The 13,810-nt window shown below is 40.4% G+C and overlaps 1 protein-coding gene across 6 annotated transcripts in view; it reads left to right on the top strand.

Annotated features, from left to right (window-relative positions):
- The window catches only part of gramd4a (GRAM domain containing 4a), a 48,389-nt gene extending 35,140 nt beyond the window's left edge, over positions 1 to 13,249 (top strand). For 3 of the 6 annotated variants that reach the window (XM_069520433.1, XM_069520430.1, XM_069520434.1), the window contains 15 exons: positions 488 to 626; positions 1,080 to 1,105; positions 1,403 to 1,494; positions 2,172 to 2,263; positions 2,753 to 2,801; positions 2,883 to 2,954; positions 3,044 to 3,087; positions 3,202 to 3,311; positions 4,681 to 4,835; positions 5,548 to 5,565; positions 6,993 to 7,137; positions 7,301 to 7,394; positions 7,773 to 7,863; positions 8,345 to 8,413; positions 8,827 to 13,249. In XM_069520433.1, coding sequence (XP_069376534.1) covers positions 488 to 626; positions 1,080 to 1,105; positions 1,403 to 1,494; positions 2,172 to 2,263; positions 2,753 to 2,801; positions 2,883 to 2,954; positions 3,044 to 3,087; positions 3,202 to 3,311; positions 4,681 to 4,835; positions 5,548 to 5,565; positions 6,993 to 7,137; positions 7,301 to 7,394; positions 7,773 to 7,863; positions 8,345 to 8,413; positions 8,827 to 8,937 — 1,307 coding nt within the window. In that variant the 3' untranslated portion in view covers positions 8,938 to 13,249. The remainder of the gene's footprint in view (positions 1 to 487; positions 627 to 1,079; positions 1,106 to 1,402; positions 1,495 to 2,171; positions 2,264 to 2,752; positions 2,802 to 2,882; positions 2,955 to 3,043; positions 3,088 to 3,201; positions 3,312 to 4,680; positions 4,836 to 5,547; positions 5,566 to 6,992; positions 7,138 to 7,300; positions 7,395 to 7,772; positions 7,864 to 8,344; positions 8,414 to 8,826) is intronic. The other 3 variants (XM_069520431.1, XM_020092290.2, XM_069520432.1) reach the window with 3 other exon arrangements.
- The last annotated feature ends 561 nt before the right edge of the window (positions 13,250 to 13,810 follow it).

Here is a 13,810-nt window from a genome sequence, read left to right as displayed (position 1 = left end):
GGGATAGCGAGTACGCCCTGCTGTTATAGGACCATATTGTGAATGAAAATGTAATTAAGATGTTTTTTGTTCTAACATAACCTTTAGATGGTTTGAAAAAGTTTACTATAGACAAACATGCTTGAACAAGTGGTTAGATCTATGCTTTAGTGAGCATTATATCAAACTGCATGCTTCACTTCACGATGTAGGGATGTTAAGTAAATAAGTAAATGTGAGGTATAGCTAATGCAAGTTCCCCACATAAAACAAACCTGCAGGTCTTGAAGTCTTAATGCCTCCTTAGGTTTTTTTCTTGTCAGTTCAATGTCTGTAAGAGTCTTGGGTACGTTTTTTAAATGTACATTTATCGGAGTGAAGGCTGTGAAACAGTTGATTTTGCTACACAGGATGTTTTTCCTTCATTATTTATTATTATTTACATCACTGTACTTTTTTTGTGGAGTTGCAGGCATCAACAAAAACTTACATTAACTTCAATCTTTAGCAGAGAAACAGCAGAAGGAGGTGTGGAGTTCACGGCTGCAGAAGTGGCTGTACGAGCGCTTCGGGGTTTACATCGAAGACTTCCGCTTCCAGCCAGAGGAGAGCACTGTGGAGACAGAGGAACCACTAAGTGCAAAAAGGTGAGTGAAGGGCTTCTTCAGTATAGTACATGAAGTGTCTGCTCTGAGTTGCAACATCTGCTTGTTCAATGAGACGTGGAGAGAGGGTGCAGAGTTCAGCCCAACAGTCATCTAAGATATTAATTTCTCACCTTGCACTTCCAATAATAATATATCCCAGCCATATATACCTTTTTAAAAGGTACTAACATCTCCAGTTGCAGTCTGTTGATGGCTCCATTTGATTAGTTCCGATCAGCTTTTATCTAACAGGACGAGACGACGTGAAATCACAGACTGTTTTCTCTGTTCACTCTTCTATTAAAGATGAATGCGTCATGCCAGACTCATGAAGGCCAAATTGTGACCACCTCCTCTCACAGTGAAAGCAGTTCTCTTTGTGTGCACCTTTGTTTGAACACAAGCACCTACTTGTGTGTGTTCTGTCCTTCATGTTTTGTGTTTTCCATGCAGGTTGACAGAAAATATGAGACGACTCAGTGAGTATTCCAGAAACCCCACATACACATAAAACTATAAGAGCACTAACTTTGCTTTTGGTATCAATATGTAGATGTTTGGAATTTATGTATCAACAACTGAAATTTACCTCGGCAGGAACATTCCATGATTCACCAACTAACATCAAGACTAACATGAAGTGAAATTTAGGAGTAAAAATTTACTTGACTTCGAAAAAACAATCTTTCAATTTTTTATGCTTTGAAATCAATTCTAAAGTAAAGAGTGTTTTTATGACATAAATCCAACTAAAGATTCCTCTATCGTTGTTTCAGAGCGAGGAGCCAGACCTGTCACCAACTTCTTAAGGAACCTCTCCGCCTTATCTAACTGGCACTCTGTCTACACCTCAGCTATTGCCTTCATTGTGAGTGTACACTTTTCTAACTCCTGATTCTACTTAATTTATGTTTGTTGTTTTGGTTATCCTTTTTTGATGCACTTAGACTTATAGTTAGAAAAGTGCTATGCAAATAAAACTGTATTTGTAATCATTTATATGACATCATTTGATTGAGAGAAAAAAGGGAGGTCTATATATATATCTATAGCCAGCAGCTCAAAATGTTATATCTGTGTAGGGAAATCAATGGTGGAATAGTTCTTGCTCAACCAAACACTGCAAAGTTTAATCAGATAGTTCAACCCACATATTGTGGCCATACACAGGAAGTCTTTCTCTATATCTGGTGATCTTGTGTTCACATTTGACTTATAGCATCACATCAAAATGCTTGTGTGAGAGTGATCCTCCCAAATCGTCATTACAGACCATCTCTAGATTCTCCCTGTCAAACCACACAGTTTTCTTATGCAGATGTCCGTCAAATACAGCTAGTACCTAAAAATATACTTAAATGATGTAAGAGTGAGATCTTTTTACTTTAATGTAAGGCCTCTACAAGAATACAGAAAGTACAATAAGTTGTTTTAGCAATTCAACGTCATTTTTGGCTGAAATAATTCAAGTTAATGAATCTCCCATGGTCACTGCACCGAATGATAAACTGCTGTACACTGAGCTGTACTTCCTTGTGTCTGCAGATCTATATGAATGCTGCATGGCATGGTTGGGCCATCCCCATGCTCCTCTTCCTGGCTATCCTGCGCTTGTCCTTAAATTACCTCATCGCCAGGTAAGAACATTTCCCATCTATTCAAGGGGCAGCTCTAGTAGAGAGAGATTTTAATATATGGTTACCACACGGATGTCTTGTTTTTTAGCTGTACATTTTGTCTAATACCGTATTTAACTTAATATCCGAGGCTACTCCTGGCTTACTGGTGAAAAGATGCTCTCTGTGGACACACAGTAAACATAGTTATAATGAAAGATTTTTAAGACCTGCACACACGCCTGTGTTTATGATCATAATAAAGCACCACAGAAGACAAATACATTATAACAAGCTAAACACCAGCCTTCATTTACAGCTGCAAACACAATCAAATCATTTAAAGTCTATTTTATTTCCGGTATTAAGACGAAATGAAGGCAATTAATCACACTGGTGGTTTTAAAGATCTTGAAAACACAAAATTCAGTGGTCGAAGTTCGGTGGTCTAGTTTTATACACACAAAAATCTTAAATCTACAGAATTCACATTTTCTTCCAATTTTCCAGAGGTTGGAGGATCCAGTGGAGCATAGTGCCTGAGGTGTCTGAACCCACGGTAAGACAACAGCTTCCTGTCTGTCAGAAACACAAATCTGTCCAGCAGCAGCGGTCAACGTGTCTTTCATCATTTATGCAGGAGCCTCCAAAGGAAGACTTGACAGTGTCTGAAAAGTTCCAGCTTGTACTTGACGTTGCACAAAAAGCACAGGTACAACCCGCATCACGATTCCTGCTGGATTAAAAACACAGATAATGAAACTTGTATTGGTTCACACAGTGATTCAAATCTCTTTGCAGAACCTTTTTGGTAAGATGGCCGATGTTTTGGAGAAGATAAAGAAGTAAGTTTAAAAAAAAAGATCTGCATTGTAAGCAGCGTAACTAAATAACTCAAATATTGATTTAGATTGTGTTTCTCTTCTCTTTCGTGTGTGATCGTTGCATTTGCCCGTCAGCCTGTTCATGTGGGTGCAGCCAGAGAGCACCAGAAAACTTTACATCTGCCTGTGGATGGCTTTCATCACCTCCTGCGTCCTGCCATACAAACTGATGGGCTTCATGATTGGTGAGAGAAAGTAGTTATTAACAATTCAGAACCCTTTTGCTTTTTAACATTTTGTCCAGCTTCAGCTTTATGCTAAAATCATTGCCACTCAGTGCACCAGGATCAATCGAGTGTAGAGTGATGAGGAAAACATTTATTTAAATGATTTTAGCATCAAACTGAAACATAACAAAATGTCTGAATACCTTCTGAATGCTCTATACATGCACACACGCAAAGCCTCTTTATCTGTGTCACATACTGTATGTTTACTGCATTTGGCTCTGAATGAAAGCAAATACTTTTTCTCAATCCAACGCACACAAACAAATACATTCATACAGCACTTGTGTAACCACCCTCTCTGTGCCTGTGAGGGGCAGCTGCAGGGTGTAGGCATTTCTCTGACTGTGTTAGTTTCAGCTATTTCTTCATCTGGTCTCTGACGTGCTGCGAGTTCGTATTTCTTTAAAGGTGTTAACGCTAAAATGATGAAAGGATATTTACAATCTTAAATTGATTCACCAATCAGAGCTTAGTAGGTGGAGTTACGCACAGGGACGTCATTTGCATGCATTGTTAACTAGCTATAATAAATAAAAATAGATCAGTACAATGAGGACAAGTGTGGATGACATCGATGCAGCTGTCCATGTAGTTGTAGCATGACAGTGAATGGAAACTCATTTGTCATTGATCAGTGGACGCTAATGGAGGCAACTGCAGCGTAAATGTTCACTAAAATGACATAGATGCAAAATGATGGGAAAAAAAACAACATGAAGTTTTAATCACAAGTTTTAATCAACAAATTGACTGACATGAGTACAGTAGGAAGACTGCAATTGAACAAAATGGCAGTTCAGTCTGATAATCAGGCAACTATTGGTGACTACATTCAATATATTTGCTGTGTGCTAATTATCAATGTTTATTATTGGGGTTTTCAAGTTAGTTTAAAAAGGGCTGACTCCATATGTATATTCATAACCCATTTTCTCCCTGTTGTGTTGAAATATCTACAGTATGATTCAAGGCTTTTATTATTCAAAACTGCTCTTTAGTCCTTAACACTTGAATATAAATGAAAGGTTCAGCTCCGATAAAAATACTGAAATGTGCAAGATATTGATAAGTAAATGATGTAAAAGAATTTTGACCATGAAATTAAATGATGTGAAAGACACAAAAAGCAGCACCTTGAGTGGCACAAAGGTTTGAAATGAACTGGAAAATGTAAAGTCTCAAAGTTTATTTGAGGACTCTGAAAGGAGGACGTGACTTATCTTTTTACCAGCATCACTATACAAGATTGAGTTGATCACCTCTGTTTCCATAGCAACACTTTTTTCCATCCTCTTCCCTATTTTTTTCTGTTTTCTCTCTCCAGGCTTGTATGCCGGCATCAAGTTCTTCATCATAGACTTCCTCTTTAAGAGCTGTCCGAAGCTGCGGGACAAGTACGACACGCCTCACATCGTGTGGAACAGCCTCCCCACCGACCCCCAGCTAAAAGAGAGGACCAACGCCACTGTGTCACGGCGGGTAAGAGGGCGAAAAACTCAAACACATCTTTATCACCTCCTTCCCTTCAGTCCTCTCACAGGGCTTTGTGTTTCTAAACTATCTCTCTCTCTCTCTCTCTCTCTCTCACACACACACGGTCTGAATCCTGTCTAAGATAATATATGATCAAAATACTTGGGGGATTATTTCTGCTCCCCTTCAGCTTGAGTTTTCTGTGTCGCTAACCTAAAAATATGAAGTTAAAACACTTGAGTCTTTAGAGGGTTTGCATTTGTGTCACAGAACTTTCAGAAACTACTATTGTGAGGCAAGCTGAGTGAACACAATAGCCATAAATCTCTGAATTTGGCTCATGACTGCAAACGACATCGAGGCAATTAAGCAAAGAAGCTTATTGTAATAAAATGTTAAAAAACGCAACTTAATGTGTATAATTTAATTTAACACAGATTGATGTACAAATGATATGTCATGCTCTGGTGGCAGAATATTATATGAGCTCATCTTTTAGCTGCAGATCAGGGAAAATGTTTCGTAAATGTTTCATGTTTGAGAGAAGTATGGAAACATAACGAGTCCTACCAATAAGACATTGCACCAACTTATTGGCCGTGCTCTTTATGTGCGGACACCACTCAGTGTCTGCATGTGTCAGTTTGAGTGTGTGAGCATTTGTGTGTCTTTACTGTGGCTTCAGTCACAGGTCTACTCTGTCGTTTCTGTCTCTCAGCTCTCTGGCATTGAGAAGGTAGGGACTCTGGTGTGTGTTCAGTGCCTGGGTGTGCTGCCAGCTCACCTCTAAGCGTGTGTGTGTGTGTGTGTGTGTGTGTGCGCGTGCACGCGTGTGAGATGCCTGACACACCTTGGTACTGGGCGTCGGTGATCGCAAACAGAATGGATCAAAATCTCATTAAAGCCTGTAACCTACAATTTAATAATAGATTTTAAATTGTAACTCATAAAAATCCCAGTGGTCTATTTTTGTCCATATATAAACGTTTCTATGATAACTGACATTTTTGATCCATTGACATAGATGCTCTGTGAGAAATAACAGTGTGTTTACCGAGTAGTTTACATGCACGTAGAATAGCTCCTTGTCCGCTGTAATTTCATATTAGCTCATTTAGTCCTTGCTGTTCCCCGCTGTATGTAGTTATGTAATTACCCTTTAATGCAAATGCATTTTGAACTGAAATGTCAGTTGATTACCTGTAACCTCTTATAATGTAAACCAGATCCAGAGTGTTAGTCATCAATACATTAAGCAGGATATTTTTAGGAGAAGTTAGACATACAAACACATTCATATGTAAATTTAAAGCAACACTTTGGAACTTATTTACTTTTCATTCCTGCTCCTCACTCTTAACATCTGTTCTTGCTCCATTTAACTTTGGGTGAGTGGTACGATCCCCTGCGAGATAGTCGCAGGTTCAATTTCCAGAATCAGACCTGACAAGTGAGTAATGCTGAACTGTAGATGAGTTCAAAAGACTTGAAAAAAGAGTGTTTGTCTCTAATATTCAGTGCCGAGACTTTACTTAAAATATTAGAGAAATTCTAAACAGAGTTTGGTGTTGACATACAGCAGCAGCTGTTCTGGTTCAGGAAGCCGGGGATCATGGGTAACATTCAGCGTTCAGGTGTTTCAGTTCAGTGAGTGGGACGCAGTCTGAGCTCTGCCTAACTGAATTAATCTGCATGTGTGGCTGCAGAGGGCGCTGTTGCTCAGTAAAAGTTGCAAAGTGTTGCTTTAATTTTCACATATTTGACTCGTTTTCTTTACAGACAGTGTTTGTATAATGAATGAATGATGGCCTCACTCTGTGCTTTGCATGTCACACCTGCTGCAAACAAGTGCACATGCAGAGAAGCACATGATGCGGCATCACAAGCTGAACTGATTCAAGCTTGGCCACTTGTCCCAACAGATCTGGAAACGTGCAGTCCCAGTGGATGGTTTCCACATAGCTTAAAGCGATGGTTGATTCTAAATCTTTCTCCCTGTTCTTCCCCCTTCTTCCCTCTCCATCACAATATCTATCTCTCCTCCCCCGTGGCCATTTCTCTCACTTCCCATCATCCTGTGTGTTTCCCCCCCACCCTTGGTTCTCTGTCACCCCTCCCTCCTTTCCCGCCTTCCCTCTCTATTGTGTGCCACTGTCTCTCCAGGTCCAGCCGGTAGTGTCTCGCAGCAGCCTTGCCACTGTCCCATGTGGGGTGAGCAGAGAGGAGGAGACTGGTCGCTCCCACAGCACCAAGAAGGGAGCCTTTCATGAGATTTTCAACCTGTCAGAGTCAGAGCGCCCTCTGGCTGGTGAGAGACCTTACTGCAAAATTTAAAAAGCAATAATAACAAAAATCCGTGCATCTGTTTTCTTAAGCATGGCTCTGAAAGATTTGAGAGGAAAAACAGAAGTTCTCAAAATGTTTTTTGTACAAACAAAATTCTCAATTTTCTCTCTTCCGTGTGTTCTCAGTGTGTGAGAACGGCTGGAGGTGTTGCCTGATTAACCGAGACAGGAAGATGCCTACAGACTACATCAGGAACGGAGTGCTTTACGTCACAGAGAAGTAAGTGGGGCATCGTCTCTCATGAGAGCATCTTTTATCGTGAAATGCAACAGAGAAAAAGAAGTCACTTCAAAAGAGGGAGCAGAGACGAGGAATCACTTGAGCGCAGGATGTGGTGTTACGTTCTTTATAGTGATTCACCACATCCTCTCTCTCTCTCTCCCTCCCTGTGTGCATGTGTCAATCGTTCAGATAACAGTGTATCAAGGAGAACAGGCCTCCTCCTGAGAATATGTCTGATCTTTAAATCTCTTCACCTCTTCGGATATTGAACTGACAAGTAGTCCATTAAGGTTGTTGTCTGTTTTGCTGCCCTGCTGGTTTTTTCAAAGAGCTCCTTTCAACTAGTCATTCTCTCCATCCCTCTCTCCCTCACAGTTACCTGTGCTTTGAGAGCTCCAGCTCCAGATCCAGCGCCTCTAAAAAGAATAAAGTTATAAAGCTGGTGGACATCACGGACATACAAAAGGTAATCACTCTTAATCATATTTAATTTCTAATTTAAAAAGTGTTTCAGGTAGGTTAACTATTGCAAATGCAGCTAAACATACAAGTGTCATGGAAATGATAATAAAGAATTTGAATAGCATTTGTAATATAAACATATGCATTAATTATTTAAATATTATAACAGGATTTTTTTGGTAAATAATTCCTCATTTTATTAGCCAGTATAATACCTAATGATTAATTACTTTGTTATGTTGATTGATACATTTTTTTGTGAAGAGATGTATAAATGTATTTTTTTATTGTACAGTTTGTTATTAATTAGCTTAATTCACAACAGTAGACTTCATTGCATCCTTTAACTGTCACTATTGATCTCACTTGATCATTGGTGAATGTGATACATTTCTAGCATTAGGTTATTTACCTGCCGAGTGATTCACTGGGAGAGTCTGTGCCATTAAATACTCTTCTTTGTGTTTTTAACTTAATCTCATCAGTACAAAGTACTGTCGGTCCTGCCAGGAAGTGGGATGGGCATCTCCATAGCAACTCCTTCCACCCAGAAGGTGACTCTTCAGCACTAATCTGATGTTGTTTTGATTATTATTATTTATATTAAGTTTTACAAAAGTGACCTGTTGTGCTTTCCTTCATTCAATAATTGACCGGACTTAGACAGTAGATCAGATCTAACACAACATGTAACAACATGTATGTTTCCATGTATATGAATTTAAAATGTGTTTGATCAGGTTTTCAGTTATCTAGACTGAATACCTGAATTAGCAGCTCCTAGTGGAAACACGAGGTCAGTGTAGAAATCCTGCAGACTTCAGAAATGTGACTACATGTTCAGTAAATACAGTTTACACATGTTCTTTTTTTAATTTTATTTTATGGTGGCCGTTTTGATTTGCTCAGTGCAGCCATAACATATAATCTGTACATATGTTTAATGACTCAGCATCTCTGTTTCCAGCCGTTGGTGTTTGGTGCCATGATCCACAGAGACGAGGCTTTCGAGGCCATCTTCACACAGTACATGAAGATCATGACCACCACCAAACCACCAGCCAGTGCAGAGCTCTAGACAGACTCCATCCCTGCAGCACGTCTCTGCACTGGGGCTTCAGTCTGAGGCAGAGAGCCTCCTGAGTTTGTTCTGGAATGGCAGATACTTTCAAACACCACACCCCTCTGCTCTGCGAGAGCCTGCTCCTCTTGTGACGTGCACCAGCTTCCTCATTGGTGGCCGTCAGTTGGCTTTGATAGGCGGCTTCTCTGTCCAGGCCACGTCTGAGGGAATATGGGGGTGTAGACGGGATTTGGACATACTTTGTGGGTGTGTGGGACAATGGATCATATTTTCCAGGGTGAGGGGCTAAAGTGTGGTTTTTATCAATCAGCAGATGGCTGGTGAGGGGGCTGGTTCTCCTCTCCCACCTGACTGACCAACTGGTGACTGGTGTCTGACTTACTTGTGTGTATGCACGTGTGTGTGTGTGTGTGTATTTTGGGGGTGGGTTAATGTCACTGTCAGTGGTTCGCTATAGTAGGAAGATTTCAAAAAGTTCTCCACCTGGCTGTAAAAATCCTAAAACTAGTATAAGTAGAGCGCATCCCTCTGCCAAGGCCCAACAGTCCCCTTTAAATTCAATCAAGCAGCACCAAATTACACACACACCTAGATATGCCTGATATTTTTCCTCAAGATGAATTAATTATTTTATGGTTATTAAATGATAAATGTATTGGGTCCTTCCACCAAGTTTTGTGGAAATGCATTTTGCATAATCTGACAAACTGACAAACAAAAACATGACGACCTTGGCAGATGTGACGAATAAAAGGAACTTCAACTGCCAGTTTTTGTATATCTGTAAGTCTAGCCTCATACATCAGTGTAAAAACAACCACTATATATATTTTGACGTTAAACTGGCTGATTGGTGCCTCTTGGCATCGCCCAACAAAACTGAAGGAGTGCACAAGTGTGAGTGCTCAGTGATTTTGTGTGTTTAAATGTGCGTCAGCTGTGAGAGCGTCAGATCACTGTTTGACTGACAGGGAGCCTTTCTGTTCGTTGACACTGCTGCTGTCTAACTCCTGGATTTCCCCTTTCATTTTTAGACACGTGACGGCAGCTTCCGAAAACAAACAGAAAACGCGCTGCTTTCAGTATCCGCTTCTGTGTTTGTAAGTGTGCATATGTGAAATGTACAGCGAGGTTTTTTTTTCTCAACAAATGCCTTTATTTTGAAATGTCTCTGTCTTTTCGTAGCTGTTGGTCCTGGAGATGTGAGCACAACACTGACTGCCATTTAGAGGCACAGTGGAGGACACAGCCTCCCATGTCTCAGCTTCTGTTTTCAAGGCACAATCTGTACATGTATACTGAGATTTTCTTATTTTCCCTCAATGGTGTTCTCCCTGCACTTTATTAGACCGTCACCTGGAGTTTCTGACACGTGTTGCAGTGAATATATTTCAAATCCAATGTCAGTGTTGGCAGATAGATCCAAAGCTGCCATTTACGTCCTCTTGTGTTTCTGTTTTTCTATTTGAGTCGGCGCAGGTGGTAGCCGGCCGCTGGCCGGGGCAACTCAGAACGCAGCCTGAGCACTCTGTATTAACGCAGGATTGATGTCGACCACAGTGAGGGTGTTTCTCTGAGTCAGACGACCTTCAAACCCGAGCCATAAAATCCAGGCCTCAAATATCAATTTAATCCGACACAAGAGCAGAAATATTTGTGAAAGTCAACTTCTTCTGATTGGTAGTTCTCACTTACAGTAGATGCCAGCTGGTGAGGCTCCCCGAGGTTAGATGAGCTGTTTTTAAAAAATCCAAAAGCAGGATTATGAGCTACAAAGACATGCCTAATTGTTTTCTTTCATTCGTTCTTGTTTCTGCTTGCATGTAATGCCACAGTGAGTCATCATCTGGTTGCTCTTCCACTTTGTTCCAGATCCTCGAAACGTACTTTTTATGAAGTATACGGATAAATGTCTAGACTGAATATTTCAACGTCACTTTATTATAGGACACCTTTCCCGAGCATAAAGCCGGTCTTTGTGCTTGTGGAACGGTGCGATATGTAGAAATATAATGCCAAACTTCATCGGACACTTGACTGTGTTTTGTGAGACGAGTTGTAAGACTGGAGCTCTTGATTAATCTTCAGATTTTATTATGAGAGACGGTAGGGTAGCGACTCCACACTCCCATCACTTATTCACTATATGCCCAGCAGCACAGGCTTTAGTTTCCTTGTAAATCTTACAAAACACTGTTCAAAGGGAGACCTTGACTTTTATTTTTCATTCACTGAACACGTTCTTCTACTTTAACAATCCCTAATCACTGATGTGTCCCCCTTTCTCAAGAACACCAGATTATTTTCAGTTCTCTGCCCTTCAGAACTGCCCTCAATCCAAAATGTCAAGGTTTCTTATGAAGTCTGTTCAAATCCTCTCGTCATTATTATTAATCATAGTCAGGGGACTGGATATGAAGTTGCCAGAGCTGCAACGGACCAGTTCAAACAACCACCTTATTCTTATTTTTCATGGGTATTTGGCCTGTTAGTTAATAGGCTGCCTTTCCACACATGGATGTCTATTTTTGTTTAGGAATCAAATTGATTCCATGAACAGTGGAAAACCCGAGCAGATGAAATCAGTGGATGCTGTCTCACTGTGTGATCGGACGGCTCGTCGTAGTCTTAAAGCTTTTACCTGAAGCCTTTTGTAATCTGTTAACTCTGAAAATCAGCTCTCCGGGGGTTCGCTGACCCTGACGAGGCTGCACTCAGATAAAGCACAGAATGTATCACGTTTCTTTATTGTCTTTTTTCTTTTGCCAAATCTTTAATTTTCTGTCTGCCATATTCTGCCTACGCTGATGTTTACAGATGCTTGTAAATATGATTTTGTTTGTTTTTAAGAACCCAGTTTGAATTCCTTTGACTCTGGAGTTATGAAGACTGGACGGCTACACTGTTGTTGAACTAACGTCTCATTGGCTCCGCACCACTTGACTATCTCTGCTCAACCAATAGGAAACTGAACCCATAGCGACAGGAGCAGTATTTTAAAGCGCATACAGCATGTAAACTGTCATATCCAACATCACAGTACTTGGTTACGATGTAGTGTAAGTTGCAGTATAACACCAGATTCTCAGGCTTCACACAGAGCAGAGATGGTCACGATGGACTGAAATGGCAACATTAGTGTTTTTGACGTTACGTTTGTTCATTGCGACCTTTTTTGAAAATTCTAGAGAAAGACGAATAGAACAACAGCTTGATATGTATTGTTTTTAAAAGGAAATCAAATGTGTGCACTATAGAGGAAAGTGTCCTGCAGATGACTTAAAGAAACAGTTTTGGTAATATTGGAAAATTAGATCACTTGCTTTCTTGCTGGGAATTAGATGTAGATGCTACTGTGACGTCTGCACAAATGAATAGTTGTCCCTCAATCGGCAAGGGTGTGGCTTTACATTGTGGCCAGATCATCGAGTGCGTGGGTTCTGAAGATTTTAAGATTAAAAACTGGACTTGTGTGCAGCAGCTTGTTAGGTGTTCATAAAACACTGTTTCCATTTGTTCACTTCACGTCTATTGAAGATTTTATTACCTTTGGACAGCTGGACTTATTGTGTCTGACTGTTTTCAGACCCTGTGTTGAGCTCAGCTGACCAACTGCTGTTTGTAGCTTCATAATCACCCTGCAAGAAATGCTCCTTCTCCAAAATGTTGCAATATTCCTTTAATGCCATGACTGGTCAGATACATAACGACTGCCACACTGTGTGTATCGCTACTGGTAAACAATGGAGAAAGGTTACTGCCGTCATAATCAGGGAGGGACTGAGTCAAAAACAGTGGTGTTGTCTTTTCAAGGTCCCCTCCATTGAAGCTGGTGTCCTCGCTGTTGTATTAAATATGTAGTTCCTCTAACTGTGTGTAAATGTTAGGTAAGGGTTTTCCAAAAGTATTTCAACATACAAACAACGTCTCATTTTGGTCCGTGAACAAATTTACTGTGCACCTGACATGATGAGGTGAATGTAAAAGCTCAAAACAAATCAAGAATCTCAAGGATTCAGTCCTTTTTCCTCTGGACGGACACAAAGCTCATGGGATTTGGTACAGGCTGTGAGTTTCCAATTAAAACCCAAGTGTTACTGGGAATCATTACGATGAGTAAATAATTTGTCATTCGTGACGGTCACTGTAAGGACTTTTTTTTCTTTTTGTCAAAGAGGAATTTGTATACAGATTATTGAAATGTACAGTGAAGAAAAGGAAAACCACTGAGTTTTTAAAGGACATGTCTATTGTAAAGGATAATGTGATGTACATTTTTTTAATTTAAGTAAATGAATTTAAGCTATTTTCTCTTTGTCTGTTCCACTTCATTTCTTTCCCTTTTTGGCTCCACACTGCAGTACCTGTCTGCAGCCACATGAGATCACTGTGACACCTCGTGTGAGGGCGAACCAGCCCGGGAGGGTTTTCTCACTCAGCACCTCCCACTCTCTCTCTCGCTCCACTGGAAGGTCAGAGGTCACGGTTGGCTGTGTAACCTTCTCACTCAAGGACGTTTCAGCACTTTGTCTTCGGTGCAGGAATAAGAAAGTGGGCGGTTTGACACATTCTGCGTTTCCACCAAATCTCACTCCATTTCTATGGTGATGCATGGCCATGAAGACGTGTTTACACTTTGTGCTCCTCCTGTAACCTTCAACCACTACAACCACTTTTCAATATTAATTTTTCCAAGGGACAGAGAGTGAACCATATTTATCACACCTCTTGAATGACAGTTGCGAGAGATGTTTCACACTTTCTACATCCATTGCAATTTGGCTTAAATGACACTGTTTTTCTTTTCTTTTCGGCAAGCGAGTTGTCTAAGTGCCACAGTAGAGATGAAGTCCGTGTACTGGATTCA

Source organism: Paralichthys olivaceus, chromosome 23 (genome assembly GCF_024713975.1).
Source record: "Paralichthys olivaceus isolate ysfri-2021 chromosome 23, ASM2471397v2, whole genome shotgun sequence".
NCBI classification, from domain to species: Eukaryota; Metazoa; Chordata; class Actinopteri; order Pleuronectiformes; family Paralichthyidae; genus Paralichthys; species Paralichthys olivaceus.
Note: the sequence above shows the minus strand (reverse complement) of the source record. Positions and strands in the feature narration are given on the sequence as shown.